The sequence below is a fragment of the Lutjanus erythropterus genome, chromosome 10, assembly GCF_056507025.1.
Source record: "Lutjanus erythropterus isolate fLutEry1 chromosome 10, fLutEry1.hap2, whole genome shotgun sequence".
Classification (NCBI taxonomy): domain Eukaryota; kingdom Metazoa; phylum Chordata; class Actinopteri; order Lutjaniformes; family Lutjanidae; genus Lutjanus; species Lutjanus erythropterus.
In genome coordinates, this window is record NC_139326.1 from 16,998,256 (window position 1) to 17,016,022 (window position 17,767).

The following is a 17,767-nucleotide window of genomic DNA, read 5'->3' on the forward strand; positions in this document are numbered from 1 at the left end:
AGAATTAACGTCAGGTCAACTGTACCTGCACTGTAACACACGCCCTTGTACTTGACAATGTTCTCGTGCTGCAGAGATTTCAGGATCTCGATCTCTCGCTCAAAGTCTCTTATGTGCTCTGCAGTGCTGTGCTGGAGTTTCTTCACAGCCACGACCTCTCCTGTGTTGTCCTGAAGCGGGTCATATCGACACATCTCCACACTCCCAAAGTTTCCCTTGAAGAGAGGACCAGCCATAAGTTTTTACTCATAGCTTAATTTTCCATGTACTTCATTTCTTACTTTGAGAGTGCACACACAGTGAGGTGCAGACTAAAGTGAGGTTTAATGCAAGTCCTTTTATCAAGAATATGATCAAACTAACTCAACGGAAACCACATTTGCCAAAAACTTAGTAAATACAACATATCACAAACTATAGGGTTCAATCCCTTCTGAGGAAAGAAAGCATGCTAAAAATGTTTGCCTGTAGAATTTCAGATATAAAGCAACACTTAAATATCTTAAAACACTTCATTTCAGGCAGGCAGGGCAAACTTATTAACATCTACACATTTACATTTTCCACACTTCTTCCTACCTTGCCCAACTGCTGTAGGAATATGAGGTGCCTCTCTTCAAACTGAGCCGGCTCCTGATTCTCAAAACCCCCAGTCGACCAGCCGGAGCCCACTGTCCTGTTTGGCAGGATGTCACTGTCCACGATCAATTCATAGTCTGAGGACACAAAAACAAAAATTAGAGATGGTCCAATACCATTTTTTCCTTCCCTATTATTTTTTAACAGCTATATACTGCTACCCACATTTGGATGTGACATTATTGTTATCTTTGTTATATGGCCTGGGTCAGGTTACATGAACAAGCACATACAGAGAATAAATGCCACAGATCATGACATCCTGGAAAAAGCCAGGCTAATCATGTCTTGGGACCAATCTCTGCATTCATTTTGTTTTTCTCATCCAAATTCCCACAGAAAAAAATTCCCAAAATGTTGGAGAATTCCCTGAACACTACTCTTGCTCCATTACAACCACACTCCAGTTAGCGGAATGATGACTGCATGAAGGCAGGTCTCTGTTTTCACAGACATGTATCTGAAGACGCCATGATAAATGTGTGTGTAGTCAGGTGGTGTGTGTGTCTTAACATATTTGAGATTCAGCACTGGTGTGACCTAGATTCCCTGTTGCGACACTATTAGGGGCAGTTTAACTGGCTAGCTGAAGTTCAGCATATACCAACCTGGTGTGAAGAGGCTGTGGAGGTCACGAATGATGGCGCGAAATGTGGGCCTGAATGTGGGCTCGTAGTCCATGCAGCTGGTGATCAGGTTAGCCAGTTCGGTCCACTTCGGTGCAGGAAGCTGGTGGAGGTCCTCGTAGAACAGGGTTTTCTGTAAAACAAAATTCAAAGTTAGTACAGTGTATAGATGATACATAATGGACAAACAGTATGAAAAACCTCTGTTGATTTAACTGTCGTTTTGGATTTTTCATCTAAACAAAACGACACATTTTAGATTCTATGTTACAGTGTAGTGAAGGGGAAAGATTAAGTTAAAGATAGATTATGAGATACTGTCACACCCTGTGTTTCCACCCAGAGCTGGAGCAACCTGAAAGGTGACCTACTTCTGTCATGTTAAGTGGTTATGACAGTACATATATATGATTTATATTACTATATTAAAGTGAATTAAGGTACACTGATGCTGGATGTTCCCAGTGACTACTTTCCCTGTTGATTAAACAGAAATTTTAAAATTAAAAGTAAGAAAACACCCAGAAAACAAAATTGAGCACAAATTCAGGGGGTAAAACATTGTCTGAAAAAATATGGTGTGTCTGAAGCTGTCACACAGGATTGCTAACATTACCAGTGCTAGCAGCCTTCTTTCCTTGCTGGTTAGCGTTCAGATGGCTGTGCTGAATGTGGTCACACATTGCTCCAGATGTGTGGTTCTATACCAGTTCATTCTGTTGAAGCCTACATAAAGCCTGATTTTCATCCTATACATCAAAATACTGCTAAACCACGCTGATTTTATGAGATGCTGTGTGTCCACTTTCCACCTCACTGGTTTACATTTGAGCATTAGAGCAGGGGGGGAGACAGAGGTGGGGGACTGCTGACTTCTGGTGCCAACCAGTGATGGTAACAACACTTAACTGGTTAGTCAACCAATGGTGCAATGGTGAAAATCCCTAGCATTGACCACTATTTGAAACTGAGCAGCAATGTGCGATACCACCAAATTTCCAGCTTCTGCATTTGTACTGCACGTAAAACAATCTTTATTGAAATTAAGACAATGCACAGTGGCAAGGAATTCAGAAATTTCAGCATTTACAATGCATAACATCATTATGAGATTCAGAAAATCCAGAGTAATTTGCATGTAATGGGCAAGGCTGAAAACCAAGATTGACCGCCTGTGATCTCTGATCACTCATATAATTGCTTAAAGGATACTACATGGCTTTGGAACTCTTAGGAAAATAATTTACTAACAAACACAGATTGTCACTGCATCTACAAATGCAAGTTAGCACTCTACCATGCAAACTGAAAGCCATATATCAACAAGATCAGTTCCTACACGCTTACTGAGTATTGTTAAAAGAAAAGGTGATGGATGCATCCATCCCAACTTCTTTTTGGGATCACGCATCAAATTCAGAATAAGTATTTATTTACAAAAAGCAAGTTTATCAGTTTGAACATTGAACATTTTGTCTTTGTACTGTATTAAATTGAATGTAGGTCAAAAATGATTTGAAAATCATTGCATTGTTTTTTATTATGTTTAACACAGAATCCAAACTTTTTCTGGAAACAGGGTTGTACCATCCACGCCTACCTTAGAGTTGTCCAGTGTTGCTAAAGGTTTCTCTCCACCGCTACAGATCTCCCATAGAGTGGTGCCAAAGCTCCACTTGTCTGCAGCCAGGCTCAGGTTGGCAGGGTCCTCGATACACTCAGGGGGCACCCAAGGGATCCTCTCAATCAAGACTGATCATAAACAAAAACATTTAACCCACATATATTAGTAAATTCTGCATTTTGATCAAAGCACTGACATTTTTGGGCAAAATTTCAGTTTTTCAGTTTGATTTCATGCACTGACAGAAACAGAACATATTGTTTAACAAAACTCTTTATTTTAATAGCATAATACCCCCTCATTTTACCTGTGTTTTCTGTAACTAAGCACAAAATAATGTAATCCAGTGCCATGTTGATCTAACAAGGCACCATCTCATTGCAGTCTCAACCTTGTTGATTAGCTGCCCTCTGCTGAATAAACACAGTATTACAGTTAAACTGAGGCTACACATAAACTCACTTTCTTTGGGCAGGACAGTGACACTGATGCCAGGGTCACTCAGTTTGATGAACGGAGGATTCCCAGCCCTTCGGTCATCCTCTCTGATCAGAAGAACGTTTTTAGCACAGACATTCCCGTGGACAAGATGCTTTTCTTCCTGTAGGTTCAGAAAGTAAGAGAGTAAACAATTGAGAAAACAATTCAGGTCAGGTCAACTATATTGTTACACAATCATATAGAATACAATATAAAGTAAGATTCAGCCTCTGCATTTAACCCATTCTGACCAGAAACAATTAGTCAATCACTCTTCTTAGTTTCTTTTTACAATTTAATTTTCTTTATTACCATTTGTGTACCACAATAAATGCATGAATTTTTAAAAACAAAAACTGGAGGAGCACACAATTTGCTACTTGATTTGGCATGAAATCTGGCACTATACATAAATTCCTACCAGAAAGTTCATGGCCCAGGCCAGCTGCTTGGCCACCTCCAGCTTCCATAGGATGTTTATCGAGTTCTTGTTCTTCTTCAAGTAGGTGTCCAGAGAACCAAACTTCACAAACTCCTGCACCATGATGTCTGACAGAAAACATGTTTTTCAACAGAGGTTAAAAAAACGACTACAACCCAGTTCTTTAACATATCAATTTCATGTGACCCTACATGATGTCGTTACCCTTCTGAGCCACTTTGTTTCTCTCTCAAAGACACTTCAGAAACAAACTCAAACGGTGGTAACTAGTCACTAAAACAAAAATTGCTGAGTCTCAGAGGTTATTTTGTTATTGCTGATTTGGAACCTTTTTTGTTCTTTTTTTAATTTGTTTTTGGTGCTGTGCTTGTGAAAATTTTGTTTTTGTTTCCATTATAGGTTACTGCTACTTATTGTTTCAAGTGAGTCATTTCACTTACCTTCCGATCTTTAAATTTAGCTTATGTTGCATTTCATTTTTTTCTTGATTCTGTGTGATTTTAAATTGTGTTTTTTTTTATGTTGTTGTTTTTGTGGGAACTCCAGAAAGACTAGTCCCCACTTTGTGGAAGCTAATGGGAATGCAAAAGATTAAAAAATAAAGAACAATATAGTTTATTTTTACTCTTTTACTTTAATTTTTCCATTGATTTGTGTTGTAAGTGTTTTTGTTTTGGTGTGCCTAACATCACTCACTGTTTCTTAATTATTTCTGATAAATCACAGTTTTTCACTTTTTCAGTTGAGAAAAGATTAAAGGGAAGACAATATCCCGATATGTTCAGGTGATTATATTCAAGTGTAAAAACCTCTGAATGCTCCACACTGGGTTTTTTTATGCTAAAGGTTTTAGACAACTAAAAAATGTCCTCTTAAAAATGACTAGAAATATATCTTGGTGTGTCTTTATGGTCCTAGTACAGATAATACTAACAGCTACATCAGTCTGGACAAATAATTACCCAAAATTTAAACTGGACTTACCAAATATGCACACAGAAACTCAAAGAAATAAGAACAATACACAACCCGACAAGCAAAAAGATCCAAAAATGCAACATACTTTGCAAGCAGCCATTTTTGGAGATTTTTCTTCACTAATCATATTGAAATTTCCAATTGCTCAATGCCAATTATGATAATAAAGACAAAAAATAACAAAGGCACGTGCCTGGCAGCCTCAACAGATGCCTACAGTATCAGAAGTCTTTTGAGGTGAAGCAGGAGCGGTGCAGGTGAAAGGGTTTCTTGGGCGGGGTATTGTAATCCTCCTAAGAATAGCCCACCATGCCCATGGTTTAATCACTGCTCTGAGCCTCAAGCTAATAGAGTCTGGTCAAGATTATAACGAGGCATGGTAGACTCTTGACATCATTAGACATTAAGGACATAAGCTGATAATGTCTGTCAAATGAATAAGTACTATACACAACTTGTGTTTTTGCTTCGCACCGTAAGGACAAATGAGGACCTAACGCTTTGCTTACAGAATGAGAAGCTGAGTATGCGCCTCTAAGGCTGACTTACTTTCTTCTCCACAGACACAAACACCATAGTTAAGGATCAGGTGCTTATGGGACAACTGGCTCATCATGCTGGCAGCTTCAAAGAAAGACTGTAGTACAAGAGAAGACAGAGAAGACAGAAAACCAAATCATTTATGTGTCTATGATAAGCAGAATGGTACACCATCATAGGCCTACAAGGTTCACAATTTTTCAAGTCTGTCAGAAAACAACAGTTAGATGTTCATATGAATACTGGCCATCCAATGATCCCTTTTTCATGATCTGATAATATAAGCGATGGAAGACAAAATCCACAGTTCTCCTTCTGTACAAAGCACATTTATATGTCTCAGACAAATCAAGTGGCTATCTTATAAAGTGACAGCCTTGACAAAGGTAACAAAGAAAAGCAGCAAATCCTAAAATCTAAGAAGCTGAAACCAGTGAATATTTGGCATTTCTGCGTCAAGAATGACTGAAACACTAGAAACTAGAGATTGAACATTAGAAAAGAGAACATCTCAACAAGGGCAAGAAACCTGCCAGGGTAAAATAAATTATCAGCCACTGCCTGAATGAACCAGCAGCTGGTTATTTCTCAGCCTAAATGCAATGGAGGTAAATCTTTAAAGCCACTCACCTCAGAGTAATTCCTGTGGGCCTGGTCCAAGACTTTCATAACAACTTCAGTTTGGTGCACACATCCATAGTCTCCCAGCTCCTTGCGGACCCCTTTGAAGATCTTGGTAAATGTCCCTTGACCTAGACTCTCCATCTGAAAGAGACACCATTATTGCACTTTTAATTTTAAAATCATGGACAGATAAGGAAATACAGACATATGATAGTCCTGAACAAGAAAACAAAGCTTACAAATTCCAGATCTTCTTTCTTGATCTTGTGAAACACCATCTGACTGATGTTGTGTCGATTTAGTGACGGAGATAGAGGCACTTCAGAGCCCTTGTTGCTCCTGCACACGAGGAGGCAGGACTTTTCTGTTGGTGGAGAGAAAAAAAAACAATCTTATAGATATCCAAACTTTCAAGTTTGCAAAGTTGAAAGTGATCAAACTTATGAGTCAGACTGACTGAGAAATGACAACAACGTGACAAAGGGATGGAATACGTGACATGTTGAAACTCATTTCTGCATTTCTTTATCATGAGTTTCTGGGGAAACTGATTCACAATTTTACCAAAATCCTGAATCAGACCAGTTCTGGTTTTATTATGAAAGCAAAGACACTTCTGAGTCATCCTGATTGTCAGTTTGTACTCCAGGCATCCCAGTACAGAAAATAAATGATCTCTCTTACTATTAATGACTGGCCAGAGCACTGGCTTTATTTGAAAACTAATAATAAGCATCATATTAGGATGCACTAGATAAGTGTTAACTTGTGCAGGGCAGTCTATTCCTTCTTTGGAGACAAAGTTTCTTAACAGAAGTCCAAACTCTGTCTCAGCTGCTTATAAATCACTGGATAATAGGGATAAAAGGGGTGTTTTCCTCTTAGCATATTGAATATTTTCATTTCATAACTTTTGCAATTCACAGGGTCAGCAGAACAAAATCTTTTCCTGACATCCTCTTTGCTCCCTGCAGTATGTACACTATGCATGCATCTCAAAATGTTTTTTAATTCCACTGTTGATGCTGTTGAAATGACAGATTTTCCTCCATGGATCTCTGAAGGCAGGACGTCAAACTCTGAACTTGTAAGGTTTTTCTTTTTACTCTTTGATGTCTTTTTCATAAATGGCCATTTCCTAACATATAGGACAGAAAGTTTAGCCTTATATGGTATTATTGGGGTGTTAATTATGCTAATTTACAAGTCTTGTGCACATGCACTCAAATAGGCACATATGGATCATTTCAAGTTAAGAGTGTTTGTAGAATCTGATGTGACATGTTCGTATGAGCTCTTCAAAGCAAAAAATTTAAACATTTCAAGCAAATTTTAATTTTAGAATTTAGAAATCTAAGATAAGAATCCAAAATTTTCTTAAATGAGCCCCAATGTTTACTAATCTCTCAGATTAAATAAATCAAGAGTCTGTTAGTTTTACCTTTGGATTTAGGCGGACAGCACTTGCTGAATTGAAAAATTACACTGTCAGAGCGCACAGTTTCTTTTTGGTAGCAGCTAAGTAGTTCGTGCAAGCTGCTGAAGTTTCTTTTGGTTCCACTGAGGTTGAACTCCCCACTGGCAGATCTGGTTATCTGGCAATGCTTGTATTCTACAGCATCGTACACCTGGTGGACACAAAGAAGAGGGTAGATGATTGAAGTTTCAGTCATGGAATTGACAGTAATACAACATCATCAAAAGCATTACTATACATGCAGCCTTTTACAGTGCAGCTTGGTCCCAAATGTGACCAAACTGTGTTCATAACATTGAACACTAAAGACAGTCACATACTGAAGCTGGCACAGAGCGGAGCCCTCTGTGTTGGTGCCATTAAAATGATAACACAGTGCCATCAGTCGGGGCGTAGTCTAATTAACTTATTCTTAGATCAGATGCCTCCTGATTTAAAATGGCTTACTTTATTATGCTTGTCTCGTACATTAAGGATCATATTGATTCTGATACTGATTCATCTGAGAAGTTTGAATGACTTTTTTAAATAAAACAGAATTAAAAGGGTTACAAAAAATTGTTAAAAACAGCAATGAAAAGTTGTACTAAAAAGTAAGGTACTGAAAAATGTTTTGGTGTTGGTACCAAAATTTGAGATACTATACTGGCACCACTATCAATTTCCAACAATACCCAAACGAAGTCCCACATAAGAAAAGCAAAACAATACAGACAGGAGACATTTCTACTGTATTTTAATTTTTACTCTTCTCTAAGTCGATATAAATAGTGAAATTTGTCAACTACCACAGGCAGGTGTTACCTACCTCAACAGGGAAAGTCAGAAAATACTTGTTGAAATCTTTCGGGCTACATCTCAAAATGTACAACCCTCGCTTATTTCCACACTTCTGAAGCCGGTTGATGGCAAACTCCATTCTGCAACAAAACAACATACAGTACAGTCAGAACAGCTGAGAGATGCAGTATTGTCTGCTAGGATCCATCATAAGTACAAGCCAGCTTAGGAAAGCTTGTTAATTTTGAAAGTGTTTCTAAAATATATAAATCATGTATCATATCCTTTGTGTTCAGCTGCAAACATGTAAAGTAGAAGAATAGCAGCGTTAATAATGTAAAATAATGAATACGAAATACACACAGGCTTGTATACACACATACACATGCAATTTTTGCGGGAGAGGTGGTAGAGTGAAAGATGTTGCCCAGAAACAGGCACCCTGAGCAGTTGGAGGTTCGGCGCCTTGCTCAAGGTTAACTCTCCGGTTGCCAGTCCACCCTGTACTTTTTGGTCTGAGCTGAACTTGAACTGGCAAACCTACAGTCCCCAAGCCAAGTCCTTACAGACTGAGCTACTGCCTCCCCAATATAAAAAAGTCTCTATGTCTGTGGCCATTTGTACGTCCTTTTGTGCCAGGCATTTATGGAAAGTTCTGAAAAATTGGCGAATGAATTCAAAAACCTGAGGAGTCATCTGTTAGCCTGTCAGACAAGTGAGGCAGTGAAGGCAACGCAAATAACCATAAAATGTCATTCCTATAACAAATTTCATGACTAAGCTACATGGGTTGTGCTCAAATTAATTAAAAAATATGTTTCTTTTATCCAGTCAAACTTATTTTTTGAAAGAAAGTGACTGGTATAATGCTGCTGGTAGAAAAAGTTGTGATTTGTTTTTCGTCACTTACGAGATGGGCCCATGGCAATGGGAAGCGATGGCATCCACAAGCCTTGGAGGAGCCACTTCTTTACAAAGGTAGTGATGTGCATCTGTAGTCAGCCGATAGTAGCCATCAATGAGGGACACAAAGGAGAGGGCTTCAGACAGGCTGGGGAACTCCAACTCCTGAAATATGCAAAAGCCACTGTTATACATGATGTGTAAACCTCCAGCATCTCCAACTGTCACAAAACTGCATATTTTAATTTTCACAGTAGAGGGTGTCGAAAGTCAGATACTTGTAAATCTTTTCCTATGGCTGCTAGGTTTTTCTAGTTTTACACCCCTCTCAGAGGTAAATCAGGGTCACAGAAACTGGCTGCACACTGTGGACAAAAAAGTATTTCTCCATCTGCACACAACAGACTTCAGACAGGCATCCATAAAGTGAAATTACCAGATTCTTGCCGTCTTGTTTGTTGATGGTGACCACCCGAGTCTCTGCAGCACCCTCTTTGCTGGCCTGTTTGATGCTGATGTCAGTAACATCGGGGAAGTCACACAAGGTCTGCAGCTCCTGAACAAACAGCATGAGAAAAAAACTCTTGTAACAATATTATCAGTGATGCCTCCAAAGGGACCAAAGAAGGAAAAAGAACAAACCTTATCGACAGCACTTAAAATACCAACCTGATCAGAATCTTTCAATTTTTCTCGACACCACTGGATGCCACTGTCTGCTGCCACCAGGATAATGAGCTGTCCACTGGACGGTTCCCTGACCTGGAAGGTCTCTGTGTAGAAGGCCTTTTCCAGGGACTCCATGCTGATGAGGTACTTGAGTTTGAGGTCACGCACTGTTGTCCGACACTGACTGAACTGCTGGATGAAGCGCTTGAAGCGAAAGCGGATTCGCTTGCGTGTCAAGAAGTTGCAGTCCTGGATCTGAGCTCTCATGTCCTTTGGCAAGAAGGACTTGTAGCTAGACATAGAGGAAAAAATGATTTTTTTATGTGTCAGTGTCTGAAATTTTGTATCTCTTGTGCATTTTCCTGCTGCAAATATTTTTAGAACGTCACTGACATTTTTCATTTATGTTTTTCTTATTCTTATGCTCATAATAAGCCACCAATATTCAACATGACCTGAACAGGGTGGCACAGATTAGAGGTTTTAACATTAAAGTTGCACAACAAAACTTTTTTTTAATGTCAAATAACTTCAACATACAAACTTTCAGCTTTAACTAACACTATGTGAGTCATTAGGAGTGGATCTTGAACCTCAATATTTTTAATTTCAGAAGGTACTGAAAATGAAATTGAAAACTTTTATTTTTGACATCTGTGCTAAAATTACAGTTTTGCATCGGCACTAATTACATCATTACATAAATTAGTGCTTAGCAGGTGTCAGATAATTCCCCAATAATCAGCTCAAAAACAACCTTTGTTTTTCACTTGTACCTTATAGTGTGGTAGATGTCCAGTGGTGACAGCTGTCTCTCCTTGGCTGTTCTTGTCATGTCAAGTACTGCCATACCGAGGCACTCTTCCTGAGTCTCATGGGAGTTGGGGATCTTCACCAAACCAGTCACAAAGTCATTCCTCCACTGCACACACAGATGAAATTAACACAGTCACACTCCTGTACTTAGGTAGAGTATATGTGCATAAGCAAACTTATGGATATTCAATCGCAATGGACATCTGAGATAAAGATTTCTGTTATATCTGTTTCTTACACCTCACTTTGTATGTTTGCCTCACATCTATCACGCCCCTCTACACACCCCTCCTGCAACTTTCCCACAGCCCCTGGAGAGGCATGGCTGACAGTTTGAAAACCTTTGCTCTACGATGGCTGCCAAGGAGGTTATGTTTTCGTTTTGGTTTGCCAGCAAAATTACAAAAACAACTAGTGGCCCAATTTTCATGAAACGTGGTGCAAGTGTTTAGAATGGGTCAAGGAAGAACCCAGAATTCTGGAGCAATCTGAATCAGATTCATCAGACACATGTCAACATTTCTTCCTATGTCCTACGTATGAAAATGATTAAGTGTTACGATGACAAAGAGTCACTTTACCACTGAGCAAACAAGACCATCTGTGAAAATATTGGCTATTTCTATATAGTTATCCTTAATACTTTCCACCAGGACGGATTCTCCTTGAAATCAAATGAAACAAGCCTGTGTTTGTATTTTTTCCTGTTAAAGTCACAGTGAGTAGTATATGAGCCAGATAATTAGATTTTTTTTTTTACATTATATTTTGTGATTATCGAGGAAACACTACTGTTTTTGTTCACAGGGGCCAAAAAAATATGAAATTTCTCCGCAGTAGCCTTAAGTATGTCAAGTATTTTCAATTTTGAGGTACATAATAAATGTACAGCTGAAATGATGAGGCTTCAGCTGAGCACAACTATAATTTAACATAATCATACTTTTGGAAAAAACTGCATATTCAGATTTATATAATGGCTGCACTTGCAGATTTGGCCTTGGTAGAGGTCTGTGCTTTTGTCGCTCTAGCTTTAGTTATTCACTTCAGTGTTGTGTACCTCCTCCAACCCTCCACAAACGAGTGATGTTAATCAGTTCACCACAGACTCTATCATTTATCATCATCCATTTAAAAAGGAAGGCTTTTGATTTGTTTAATGTTGATGCTAACCTCTAACTGGCAGATCCAGCGACACACTTCCTTTTGCAAGTCATAACAGCGTTACTTTATCACAAACACAAGGGCTAGATTAGACTGCGAGGAATTCAACATATCCTTCACAAAGCAAAACACAGCATCTGTCCACAGTGAATGAAAGCATGTGTAATGGCTTAATAGCTGCAAACACAGTGTGCTACACCCTCAAATGACCCACGCAATGGTGCTTCCCCTCTGCCTTATAGGCTTTTCCCGTGCCAACAGCGCAGATTTCAACAGGCATAATTCCACATAATCCTTCAGTTCACCCTGAGTTCAGCTCCAGTCATATTACTGGCTTGAGTTACCTGGATTCACCTATAAAGCAAACCTCCTTTCTATTACAATGTGATGTAAACAAATAATTTCTTGACTGAGGCCATGCAGCGATCTGACCTCAATCCTGCATGAGTTTGGTCTACTAACCATGGTGGGAAAACCTTCCTCTTGTGTGATTTTGGAACCTCAAATGCACTAATAAAGTAGTAAAACTGTGAGACACTGTGGCATCCATGGCCAGATTAACCTGCCCTGGGGCAAAATTGCACACTGAGCCCATAAACAAATGATGAGCCATATCGTTGCCTTGGCTGACTATGTACGTAATTACTATGAATGTGGGCACGGCAGTTTATTTAAAGTGAGTTCCACATTAACTAGTACCATAAATATTACTTTTTGATGTTTTTTAAATAATAGGATATATTTGCAACCAGTTTTAAGATTTATGTCTTCAGTAGGCACCAATGGGCATCGGAAAGTATTGACAAGTAACAACAATTACTTATCACTTTAGCGGATACTGTGCGAATTAGAGATGTAATGAGAGTGACTTCGGTAGCAAGCTCAAGCCAAAATTCTGAAAACATGAAGTCTCTGTTTTTCTACAGTATTGTAGGTACCAGGTAGGGATGCACAATATCAATTCAGACAATTCAGACGCTACCAAAAAAAAGGGAGAAAATAAGATCATTTCACATTTTTGTATTTTAAAAATTAAGTCATATAAGCTGTAGTTTATACACAGATGATGGTAAGAAAGGCAAAGATGTAGTGAGCAAAGATGGATGAACCAAATCTAATTGAATCAAAGAACAGTTCTGACTCCTCAAATGCTGATTTATTTTTTACAGAATTCTTTCTTCTCTAGTACATCAACAAACTTCACAAATACAATTCAGCTTTTATATAATATTTACCTAAGACCTGAAATCAAATGCTTTGACAATCTAGGCCAATGTAACTGGTTGGGCCAATATTAGCCAATAATTTATCTGCCCAATATTCATCATGCATCCCTGGTACCGGGGATGCAAATAATCCCGACCTGACAGGCGCAGCATACATACCTATATGTTGGAAATGAAAGTGAGTGCAGCTGTAAGATCAACTGTAAGATTAAGCATAAGAGCTGTGCCATCAAACTTTTCAGATGAAAAAACAAACCACTTCCAACTTAGCACCTCAAAGACACTCATCAAGATGGTGACTGAGTTTCAATGCGTTTTCAATGCACAAAAATGAGTTTTTATGATTGTTTTCTTTAGCATGGTACCACGCCTAGTGCTAAAATAGTGTGTATTCCTCCCTAAAATTAGCATTTTGTCAAATTCCAGAAATCAATCAACACATTAAACCTGGTAATAGCCAAAGTCTTGAGGTTCCAACTTCCTGCGCTGCACTGTCAATAATTGAGCCTTACTGCCATCCTGACTGTAACCTTTCAAAATAAAGAAATTCTCCTTTGTGTGGTAGACTTAACTGTTTCAGACTAATACACAAACTTCACTGAAAACAAGACAAGGTGAAGCCTAGTGACTGGACCACCATTATACTGAACAGTAGTGTTGTCACAAGACCAAAATTTTGACTTTGATACAAATACCCAGTGTAGTATAACAATACTTGATAAAAAAAACAAAAAAAAACAACAACATTTGAGACTCAAACGCTACTAATAGTACTACAACACTTGAAACCTAACAGATCAGACCCTGGGCATACAGCATGCCATAAGACCCATTTATAAAATACATTTACAATGAAATCTAAACTATTTAATTTTAATTTCATATACATGAGGGCTAACTGTTGCATTTACTGAGTCAAATGTAAATATAATATGTATTATAGACCCACACTGCCCATGAATTATTCTATGAACAGTTACAATACTACAGATGACTGACCTGACTCACCAACAGGACATTTACACTAAAACATTACTCCAGTAACACAGTCAAGTTTTTATTGATGGTTACTATGGCACTGTTTTGTTCTTTAAATTTACAGTGAGAGTCAATGTGCTTTTTTTACTAGCTGTTCTGTCTGACACTACAGGGCTACCACAGTTGAGAAATGACCTGTATCTAGTGCTAGTAGCTCTGGGCTCTTTAGCTGTTAAACATGTTAAAAAGCACCTAAAGGAGAATTCCTAATAATTCCTAAAAATGCATGCTTAATACAGTGTGGCAGACAACACTGTATTAAGTGCCTGTTGAAAGCATGAGTTGAAAATAGTCACCTTAAGCAAAATGTGTGTGGCTTTGCATATAGCAGAATGCAGGGACCAGAGACAGACAAGCAGTGAGTCTCATCAAAATCTGTTCTGATTCAATGTACTTAGGTACTTTACTTTATGAATGCACAGACGTACAGTGAGGAGAGGGGGAAAGAAAAGAGGCTGGAGGGAAATAATAGAAACAACCGGCTGTTCGGTCAGTGCCTGCAATAAACTCACACCCTCGGTGCTGCACAAGGTGAAAGCAATGGCCCCTGATGACGTAGTTGAGGACCATTCTATTGACTGACCAATGGTGCAACTTCTTCACTTACGTACTTACTCTGCTACCAAGCAACCCACAGAGCTGGCCCCTGCGGTCCAGCCAGCAATTACATGTATGGACAATATGTCTGCTCTGAGCTTGCTGTGATCCGTCATACCTTCAGCAGAGAAAAAAACCTGGGGTGCACCTAAAAGACTGCAAATGCTGGTTTAATTTTGCTCTCTTATTCAGGTTTTGTGCACACTCAGGTGCGGATTTTTGCATGCAAGTTGCAAAACTGCTCCCAAAGTGAGTTCCCTCTCACATCAGGGCTATAACTGCACTCACTGAACGAATCACTTCTCTTATTAGTGCCACTTGCAAATGTGGACAGCCCTCTTCTTTCCAGCTCAGACTACAGTATATCAACAGACCAAAATCTTTCTTACCAAATACATCCATAAACAAACAAGGTTTAAAAAACAGTAACAGTTTTATAATTTGTTACTTCTGTCTCTGTTAAAGGTACAGTGTGTATTTATGGGGATTCAGTGACAGAAATGGAATATATTATACACAAGTATGTTATTATTATCAATCAACTTAAACTCATAATCATTATGTTTGCGTCACCTTAGAAATAGCCATTTATAGTTACATAGGAAGCGGGTCGCTTTTTACGGAGGCCGCCATCTTGCACCGCCATGTTTTCTACAGCTGCACAGAACAGACGCATTAGCTAAACTCCGCAGCGTAAATATGGATGATAAAGAGGACAGACAACAATGTTTACTTGCAAACTGTTTTGTTTTCTGAAGGCTGACAACCACAGTTTTGATCAGTGGATGATCATAGTTGTTATTTACCATAAGGAAAAGAAGCAGACTGTGAACTCTCATTCTCAAAGAAGCGAAAACATGAAGAAACCAAACGGCAGCGTGACGCGAGACTGCATAAAACAAGGACTAACATTGGTGTGGCATTTACCACATGGAAATCACTGGGACTGTTTTCACAGTAAAACCAACGCTGCCTGTTTTCTGCTGGGCAGGTAATTCATCCTAAACACGCAATTGCACTTTATTATGAGACAGCTTTAGGTAACAGTATAACATACGTGCCACATCAGAACTGGTGCAGACACAAATCAGGAGAGGTCTACGTAAGTGCCACACATTTATTTGCCTTTATTATGGCTGATTTGGAATGATTTAGACAGGAGTTCACCGTGTTTCATCCAACAGCAAAGAGCTGAATCAGTGTGATTCTCAGGGAGGACCACAGGATGAAAGAGCTGGAAGACAACGATAACCCCCATAACCTCACAGCTTTTAGTGTTCAAACAGACAAATGTCTCGACAGCTTCTTCTGTCTTTATCCAAGTTGACTTTGATGAGGACAGAGTAAGTTGTCAAAATGCTTGTTTGTTCACTAAAAGATGCAAGTAATGATTGTACACCGACATTTCTTCTTCTATTTGCATTCTTGTGTTCTATTTTATATTCATCTTTTCATTCTAAATTGTGCGGCACAGCTGTCTCTTGTAAGGATAATACACATTAGTGTAATCTGAAGTAGAAATGAAAATTTACAGACATTGCGGGGAAGTATTGTCATCATTACTGTATAATTGTAAGCATGTTTACATGTCGATCACTGCAAAAAATAAATCATGCACATCTGATGATCAGCTTCTTTTTAATAGTTAATGCCTACATTTCAGTCATAAATAAAAGGACCACAGAATGATAAACTCCCAGCTTTTAGTCTTCAGTTCAAACAGACAAACGTCTCGTCAACTTCTTCTGTCTTTATCAAAGTAACCCTGATGTAGACAGAATAAGCTGCAGAAATGTTTGTCTGTTCGAACACTAAAAGCTTCAGGTTTGTGATTGTAAGACAGCATTTCTTCTTGTATTGTCAAGATTGACAGGGATGACCAAAACTGTTTGTGTAAATAACAATTTATATTGCTGGTGTCATTACTGTCAGTGGTGTTTTTTTTAGATTCATCTTTTGTACAAAATTGTAAGGTACAGCTGACCCCTGTAATGATAATATACATTAGTGAAACCTGAAGTGGTCATGAAAATGTACCAACACTGCAGGAAATAACTTACTAAACAGTAAATATATGTATATAATTGCAATTAATACAGCAGGTATAACTAATTATCATCTTTTATTAATTCCATGTACAATTCACTGTAACATTGAATAAAAAATTGGACTGAATAAATAAACTATATATGTAATATTAGCAGAAAAATATAAAAATAAGGAACATACTTTGCAATATCAAAATAAATAATCTATATAATTGAGAACAAATTAAACATTTGGTTGATTCCCTGATGATATATAGACAGGCTAGTGAGTACTTGTGGTCCTGTGTTGACACTCCAGAGGGCCTGGAAGAAAACTCTGGGTATGAAACTTGCGTGATGTCCAGTGGGATCAGAGAACTTGTCCCTGATGCTCCAAATGCAGCAGCTGGGAATGACAAGTTGGTTCCCCTGCACTAAAGAGTCATGTTGCCAAAAAATAAAATGCCTACAGGCTGTGTAACGGTACTCCCTGTTGTCAACCCCAGCCCCCTTAGCATACTCCTACAGTTACCACAAGCACACCATGATACCCTGGTACTCCAGTAAAAGGTGGGGCACCATGCCTGAGCTGATGCATCATCAGGGCATCAAACAGTCCTGGCTGCCTCCTCAGGAACTGAGTGGTGAGCTGCCTGTGTTCCTCCAGGGTCATCTCTTCAACAAGTCTCTGAAGAAATAATACACTCAAGGTTAATGAGATGTTTGATATTATGTTGGTAATATGCTAATATCACTGCAGTTTATGATGTACAGGCTGTTCAGAGTAACACGTGCTGTATGATGCTGTTCCACTGCAGTATTTACTATCATTCAGTAACGTCCCAGGTAATGATGACTCGCATTATTCAGAAATTACACGTTATTCTGAGATTACTCATCAAACGACACACAACACTAACATCACTACACGAAGAGCACAGAACTGTAAATATAACTGTGTTGGATTAGGATTATTCATATTGCTCAGACCAGGAATATAACAAAGTACATTTTTAAATACATACCTTTGTTACTTCTCTTTGGTCCTTTGGAAAGCTTCACATAACTCCTCTTCATCCTCCAGCGAAGCTTCCACACTGCTCTCGCGAGAGTTGTG

At 38.7% G+C, this 17,767-nt stretch overlaps 1 protein-coding gene across 1 annotated transcript in view; it reads right to left on the reverse strand.

The window, feature by feature from the left end:
- The window catches only part of jak2b (Janus kinase 2b), a 29,406-nt gene that overhangs the window by 6,105 nt on the left and 5,534 nt on the right, over nt 1-17,767 (reverse strand). The window contains exons 5-19 of the mRNA XM_084728446.1: nt 10,559-10,704; nt 9,783-10,074; nt 9,550-9,669; nt 9,121-9,278; nt 8,239-8,350; nt 7,395-7,581; nt 6,193-6,317; nt 5,960-6,094; nt 5,339-5,426; nt 3,791-3,918; nt 3,352-3,490; nt 2,866-3,017; nt 1,248-1,398; nt 580-716; nt 26-215 (exon numbers count right to left, since the gene is read on the reverse strand). Coding sequence (XP_084584572.1) covers nt 26-215; nt 580-716; nt 1,248-1,398; nt 2,866-3,017; nt 3,352-3,490; nt 3,791-3,918; nt 5,339-5,426; nt 5,960-6,094; nt 6,193-6,317; nt 7,395-7,581; nt 8,239-8,350; nt 9,121-9,278; nt 9,550-9,669; nt 9,783-10,074; nt 10,559-10,704 — 2,260 coding nt within the window. The remainder of the gene's footprint in view (nt 1-25; nt 216-579; nt 717-1,247; nt 1,399-2,865; nt 3,018-3,351; nt 3,491-3,790; nt 3,919-5,338; nt 5,427-5,959; nt 6,095-6,192; nt 6,318-7,394; nt 7,582-8,238; nt 8,351-9,120; nt 9,279-9,549; nt 9,670-9,782; nt 10,075-10,558; nt 10,705-17,767) is intronic.